Source organism: Erythrolamprus reginae, chromosome 2 (genome assembly GCF_031021105.1).
Source record: "Erythrolamprus reginae isolate rEryReg1 chromosome 2, rEryReg1.hap1, whole genome shotgun sequence".
NCBI lineage: Eukaryota > Metazoa > Chordata > Lepidosauria > Squamata > Dipsadidae > Erythrolamprus > Erythrolamprus reginae.
The window spans coordinates 34,426,661-34,434,168 of NC_091951.1; the positions used below are offsets into that span (position 1 = coordinate 34,426,661).

General features: G+C 39.5%; 1 protein-coding gene across 1 annotated transcript; it reads left to right on the forward strand.

The window, feature by feature from the left end:
* Positions 1-1,441: 1,441 nt before the first annotated feature.
* On the forward strand, positions 1,442-6,773 carry LOC139160147 (16 kDa beta-galactoside-binding lectin-like). Its single transcript, XM_070737730.1, has 4 exons — positions 1,442-1,673; positions 4,575-4,651; positions 5,150-5,321; positions 6,581-6,773. The coding sequence occupies exons 1-4, from the start codon at positions 1,665-1,667 to the stop codon at positions 6,725-6,727; spliced, it is 405 nt and encodes a 134-aa protein (XP_070593831.1). The 5' UTR covers positions 1,442-1,664; the 3' UTR covers positions 6,728-6,773.
* Positions 6,774-7,508: the final 735 nt, after the last annotated feature.

Below are 7,508 nucleotides of genomic sequence, written 5' to 3' on the forward strand. Positions count from 1 at the left end.
CCATTGAGGACCTGTATACTGCACGAATCAAAAAGAGGGCGGGTAAAATATTTACTGACCCCTCGCATCCTGGACACAAATTGTTTCAACTCCTACCCTCAAAACGTCGCTACAGAGTACTGCACACCAAGACAACTAGACAGAAGAACAGTTTTTTCCCGAACGCCATCACTCTACTAAACAAATAATTCCCTCAAAACTGTCAGACTTTCTACTAAATCTGCACTTCTATTCTACTAGTATTTCTCATCATTCCTATCACCCATTTCCTCCCATGTTGACTGTATGACTGTAACTTGTTGCGTATATCCTAAGATTTTTATTAATATTGCTTCTTCATTGCTTATTTGACCCCTATGACAATCATTAAGTGTTGTATCACATGATTCTTGACAAATGTATATTTTATTTTATGTACGTTGAGAGCATATGCACCAAGACAAATTCCTTGTGTGTCCAATCACACTTGGCCAATAAAAATTCTATTCTATTCTATTCTATTCTATTCAAACTTAACATCAAACGCTCCAAACTTGACTGTAAAAAATATGACTTTAACAATCGAGTTGTCGAAGCGTGGAACTCATTGCCAGACTCAGTGGTGTCAGCCCCCAGCCCCCAACATTTCTCCCTAAGACTCTCCACGATTGACCTCTCCAGGTTCCTAAGAGGCCAGTAAGGGGCGTACATAAGTGCACTGAAGTGCCTATCGTCCTCTGTCCAATCTTCTTTCCTTATCTCATATATCATACATTTTCTCTCCTTTCCTCCTACTTCTCTTCTTTCTTACTTTATATCATTATATATATTACTTAATGTCTATTCTCTTTCATATGTATTGTATATTGGACAAAGAATAAACAAAATAAATAAAATAAATAAAATGTAAAACGGAGGTGTCAAATTTTTGAGGGGCTACCATAGACTCTCCTGCAATACCTATGCTTGCAATTCTGGCTGCAGTCTCTGTAATTCTTTCATTTAAGAGGAATAATTAACAATTCCACCTGAGATATGCCTAAAACCTGGCGCCTTTTGCAAAAACGCATCCCTTCCCCTTAAGAGGTTCTCCTCGGGCAAATCTACCGTAATCCCGCTCCCAATGCAGCCAATCCACAACAGGTCACTCATTGTCCAACAAATCAAAATTGCAGCATGACGAAAACCACGGAGTAGTCGTGCTCCGAAAAGCTGCTGGGAACTGTAGTCTCATGCCTCTCCTTTTGCCCCCCCCCCCCCAATAAAAATACATTTCTCTGTATGATCAAGGGGAATTCTGCGAGCTGAAGTCTAAATAGACTTTCCTCTACATATCTTCCAAAATCCATACTGCCCCCATCGTGGAAATTTCAAACTTTTTAAAAAATCATTTCTATTTTTTAAAAATGTCTATTTAACGCCCAGGTATACACCTACGCCCTCTCACGGCTCCGTTGATGAAAACGCTCATAATCCCACCTGGAGAAAAAGCCGTAGATCCATTTTCCCATCTCGTTAATTGGTGGTCGGCGTTTCACTCCTTATTGGCTGGTAGTAAAAAAAAGGGAGGGGGCCACTTTCAGCTGAAAGCTATTTCAAGGTTGCGGAGGAAAAGCCTGAGACAATTAAGGGTGTTGGTTTGGGTTACACAGTGTGCTGCGACTTCTCCGAGAAATCGTAAAACGATGGCAATGGTGAGTAAAAAAAATAATGTATATAATATATTTTTTTTTCTGAGATAGAGAAGTGCTGATGTTGCGATAGGGATAGATGAGAGTAATATGACTGTACTGTTTAGATTAGGTTAGATTACTAGAGTTGGAAGGGACCTTGTAGGTCATCTAGTCCAACCCCGTTTAGGACAGTTTTATTGAGGCTCGGCAACTTGAAGAGTAGAGTCCCAACTCCTACTAGTATCTCCTAGCCAGCATGGGAGTTGGAGTCCACCCATCTTCGAGTTTGCAAAGTTGGGAAAACAAACAAACAAACGTTGGTTTAGAAGTTTGGTGTAAAGCAAGTTTAAGCATTTTGTCAGAAGCCCAAAAATTATACTGGAACTCATACTAAAATACACTAAAGGGAACATTTTATTGGATGTCAGTCCAGTCTTGGTGAGATTTCAATCAGAATAGAACTGGAAGGGACCTTGGGGGTTTTCTAGTCCAACTCACTACACAAACAGGTGACCCTACATATTTCAGAGAGGTGACTGTATAGTCTCTTCTTAAAAACCTCCAGTGATGAAGCATCTACAACGGTGGTTCTTTTTTTGCCCATGCTCCTCCCCCCACATATAAGTCTTACTATTCAAAAAGTGAACTCCTACTCATGCGGAGGAAGCCTAAAAAGGCCATTAACTTGGTTTAAACAAGGTTCCAATTGCCCCTATTAAAAATCAAATTGCCCCCTGTTGGGCGTGGCCCCCATGTTGAGAACCAGGGATCTACAACTTCTGGTGGCAAGCTTGTTTCACTGGTTAATTGTCCTCATTATTGGGAAGTTCCTCCTTAATTCCAGGTTGCACCTTAATCATCTTAGTTGCTCTTCTTTCCACTTTTTCCAAAGTATCAACACGTTTTTTGGTAATGTGACCAAACCTGGATGCACTACTCCAGGTACTAAGTCTTTATCCAAGCTGAAAAGAACTTTGGGTGGGAGACCCTTTGTGTTGTACAAGTTGGAGAAAAGTACGCTAAGGTAGTCTCCTCCCTCTTCCACAGCCCTGGTGGGAGAGTCTACAGTGCAGCATTTCTCAATGTTAGTAAATTTAAAATGGGTGGACTTTGACTCTCAGAATTCTGGGAACTGAAGCCCACCCATCTTACTTACTTACTTGGTAGTATATTGGTAGTATTGGTAGTTTACATAGACCTAACATTGTTTATATACATGAGATGGGTACTAATAAGAGGGAAATATTAGGACAGGGATGGTAAGCACGCTGGTGCACTTATACACGCCCCTTACTGACTCCTTACTCTTAGGAATAGGGTGAGGTCAACAGTGGATGTTGAGAAACACAGCTGTAGTATATGAGACGCTGAGGGTAATAGAACTTAGCCTGTGGTGTTGTTTTTCCACATTTTGATCCAATGTGAATTGATTATTAACCTTATGAGTGTAATAGGATTATGCAATGAACAAAAAGATATTTTCCACTGCTTTGGATCTCCCACTAATCTCCTTAGAAAGATTTGGCTTCTCACTGTCTGAAAATATTGTCTTTCTTCTCTGCAGTGTGCACAAACGTTGTACTACATACCTTTGCATAAATGCTTCATGCTTTCTAAATTGTTATCTGAAATTACCCCATTGCTTAATCTCTTGGCTTTCAACCCAGCTGCAGTCTCATATGGAATTGCAAGCCCATTTTTCTTCTGTTCCTTACATAAACTTTTTATGGAAAGCAGTAGATGCTGAGCTTCCTGCATGCAAGTTGTTTTTTACCTAGTTAGGGTAACTTTATTCATAAGCAATTAAGTTTAAAAGAACTTAGCCTAAACAAAACAAGGATTATGCTGAACATTAATTGGGTTTGCTTATCTTTGGCTTAACATGTGCAACCCAAATGTGTTTTTTAGGTTTCAAAATACAAATTGTAATGGAATGTGAGAAAGACCTTGAAATGTGGAACGAAGAAATGCTGCCTAGGGAACGGTCAGATAAGAGCAGGCATACCCTGTAGGTCCCCAATGGTCAGAGAAAGAGGTTCAGCCAGGGGACACTCCTTAATTTCTCAGGCTGTAAAGAAGACAGGGGAAAAATTCCTTTTTTCACACTTGAAAGGTTCTGTTTAGTATAGAGTTACAACAAAGTAGAATTAGTTATCCAGTCATATTTCCTCTCTGTTCTGCCTGGGAAAGCAAACAAAATAAGTCATTGGATGTACAAATCTAGTCAATTGTGGTTTATTCATGAATCCATGTGAAACCACAGTGTGATGTGAGAATGTGCATGTGGTCTACAGTAGAGATGGCAAATTTGTGGAAATACTGAAGTGGGTTGAAAAACAATCAGGTTACTGGGAAAACAATTTTATGTGTATTTTTTAAAATAACATCTGTCTTCTGTCTTTTAATCTATAAAAATAACAAGGGAAACACATATAAGCACAGACAATTAATCTGTGGAACAGCTTGCCTCCAGAAGTTGTGAATGTTCTAACACTGGAAGTTTTTAAAATGATGTTGGATAACCATTTGTCTGAAGTATTGTAGAGTTTCCTGCCCAAGCAGGAGGTTGGACTAGAAGACCTCCAAGGTCCCTTCCAACTATGTTCTATTCTAAGCACCAAGGAGGAACAAGTGCTTTTCTTTTCTTTTTCTTCTTCTTTAAAAAAAGAACTGGAAGAATACTTTAACTGTAGTACAATGTTTGCTGCTCAGAGAAATCATATATATTGCTTTACATAGAAGTAAAGAAAAAAAGAAAAACCAAGCTTTCTTTCTTGACTTTTTTCAATTTTTATTGGTCATGAGGTAATTACACAATATTGATTAATGTTCTTTTCTGTTTTGGGCTAGAAGTTTGGCAATTCTTGGCATACAAATCTAATAAATTAAATGTAATTCTCACCCCCTGCTCTTCTTTTTTAGCAACTGGTTGCTCACAGGACAATCAGATCTGGCGATTGCATCAAAGTGAAAGGCCAGATAGGAATAGATGCGGAAAGGTTTGTCAATAATAGAACTGTAATTACATTGCAAAGAATATTGGATTGGATGGATTTGGGGTTGAATTCATTCTGTGATAAAGGGACACTGAATTCATTTTTGTTCAGTGGATAGGGGGAGCCAGGGGTGGGCTGCTGCCTGGACGGGGGGGGGGAACGTAGTGGGGTAGCAAAAAAAAAAAGATAGATAGATAGATGATAGATATAGAGTCTAACCTTTGAATGACTCAAAAATCCAACATGTATTCATTAATTGGTTATTTCTGCATCAGATCCAAAATTACTCTAAGGGTAATTATTGGGTAGTATTCTAATGCAGTCAGATTGAGGGTTAATCCTTTCCTGTGGACCTGGGAAATAAAGATGAAAGCCCAGAGTAGCCTTTGTAAATAGGACTGCTCTGGAAATCTCCTCTTTATGTACCATGGATGTAGAGGTCTGAATGTGACAATAGATTTCTTGGATTATCTACTAATGATCAAAACTTGTTCTTACCAGTTTTTCCATCAACGTGGGCCAGAGTGAATCTGAACTGGTCCTTCACTTCAACCCTCGCTTTGACAGTGATGGGGATGTTAGAACCATTGTTTGCAATTCCAAAACATGTGGAGAATGGGGGATTGAAGTCAGAGAGGCAACATTTCCTTTCCAGCAAGGAGAAGATTTCAAGGTAAGAAAAACTCCCCTCCACTTGGTATCTTCTAGATCAGTGTTTCCCAACCTTGACAACTTGGAGATATTTGCACCTCAACTCCCAGAATCCCCTAGCCAGCGAATGCTGGCTGGGGGATTCTGGGAGTTGAAGTCCAAATATCTCCAAGTTGCCAAGGTTGGGAAACACTGTTCTAGATAACAAATGGCCGCATGGTTATAAGGCCTGGAGTTGGCACCAGGTTGAGAAGAACCAAACTACAACTAATCACAATAAAAACAAAGTAGCTTATCAAGATAAACAAAAAGGTTTATATCACTGGACAAGATTGGGGGCAGCTGTATTGGAGAGAATGGTTTTGCTTGAAAATCCGTTCATGTCTTATTGGATTAAATATTTTTTTAAAAGAAACCAGCCTATTGCACTGGTAGTTTGCCATTGCAAAAATGCCTTTATGAATTTACATTGACCTTGCAAGCTAATTTGCAATCGGCTTAGGTGTTGTCTAAAGTTGGACATTTGCTTTCTTGGTAATGGCAGCTTTTAACCAAGGTTTGCTGTACTTATTGGCTTGATTTGTACCCCAGCAAATGAACATTCAAGGGAGCCAATGAAATGTTTTGGTTTTAGCCGCCCACTTCATTTTAAAACTTCTTTTGTTTTCTTTTGAATTTTAAATTTCTTCTTTTAGTCGGCCACACACTCACCAGCTTCAGTATCACTTCTCCTCACTCCAGTACAAACGCTTAGCTCTTGTTCCCCAGGCAATTCATGATCTCTCCATTCAACCAGTCCATTTGTGACCCAGTCCCAGCTAATGGCAACAGAGTTGTCCTCCTCAGCTGCTGCTGGCTGAGAGGCTGGTGGTGGCGGGGGTAACTCTCGTCCACCTCTTCACCATCCCTCCAGGGCAGGTCTGACCTGTTTCTAACTGGCTCCAGGTCTCCTAGTAGCTGGGATTCGGGACTCCCAGCAGAGCATGTGATGTTGGCCATGCCCTTCTGCTCTGGTTGACTATCCTGTAGAAGTCTTGGCAATTCTGGGGGCAAGAGTTTGGAAGAGGTTTGCTCTTGCCTGTTTCCCAGGGCTTGAGAGAGGGAGAACGGCCCAAAGTCATCCATCTGGCTTTGTGCCCAAGATTGCACTAGAACTCATAGTCTTCCCATTTCTAGCCTCAAGAATGACACCAAAGGGATGTACTATTTTCACGAACTTTAGAGCATCTCAGCAATACAGTAAACAGTATTTTAAAAGATTTCCTTTTTTGTATCTTCCAGCTCTTTATCTGCTTTGATGGCAAAGAAATCGTTGTGAAAATGCACAAGGGAGAAGAACTCAAGTTCCCAAATAGACTGGAAATCAATGCTGCGGAATACTTTTCTATTGTTGGTGATGTGAAAGTTAAAAGTGTCAAATTTGATTGAGTCCATCCCTTGTTTTGAAACCTGAAATAAAACATGCATGAATAAAGTGAGTCTCTCCTTGTCTGATTTTGTCATCCAGTCTTTGCTCCCCTGTACAGATTGCTGCTTTATATTTGTTTGGATGAAGTAATTCCACTTTTGCTTCCTGTTCAAATATGAAGAAAAGTGTGCTAGAATCTTTTGACACTAATTCTGTGAAGCAAGGCATCTGATACTGTTAATAACAACCTGTGCTTTAAATAAAAATTAGTTTTAAAATATGTCATCAAACTCTTCCTAAATTTTGGCTGCCTGGGAGAGGTGAGTAAGAAGCAAATCACTTTTTACACAATCTAACTATGAAACTTGTTGGGATGTTCTACAGATGGCACCTGCCACCGGCTAGACTTGCAAAAATGTATCCAAATTTATCACCACTATGTTGGAAGTGCAGGGAAAAACCAGGCACATATTGCCACATCTAGTGCACATGTGAAACCACCCAAAAATATTGGTATACAAAATCAAAATGATACTAGAACAAATTACCTCCCAAATCATCCAAGCAAAACCTGAACTATTCTTATTAGGAATCATAAGACAAAATTTTAATAAAGAAAACAGATATATTATAATTCACATTATTACAGCCGCAAGGATTCTATATGCACAATACTGGAAACAGGAAAAAAAACCAACCGTCTTATCTCTTTTGATTAAAATAAAGGAATGTGCAGAAATGTCCAAGATAACAATGGAACTGCAAAATAAGGATGAGACAGATTTCTGCAAAGCATGGGAC

Excerpts from the sequence above, each read along its gene's own strand:
- LOC139160147 (XM_070737730.1), top strand. Across the intron at positions 4,652-5,149 it reads ATAGGAATAGATGCGGAAAG|TTTTTCCATCAACGTGGGCC; the intron begins GTTTGTCAATAA and ends TGTTCTTACCAG. Across the intron at positions 5,322-6,580 it reads AGCAAGGAGAAGATTTCAAG|CTCTTTATCTGCTTTGATGG; the intron begins GTAAGAAAAACT and ends TGTATCTTCCAG.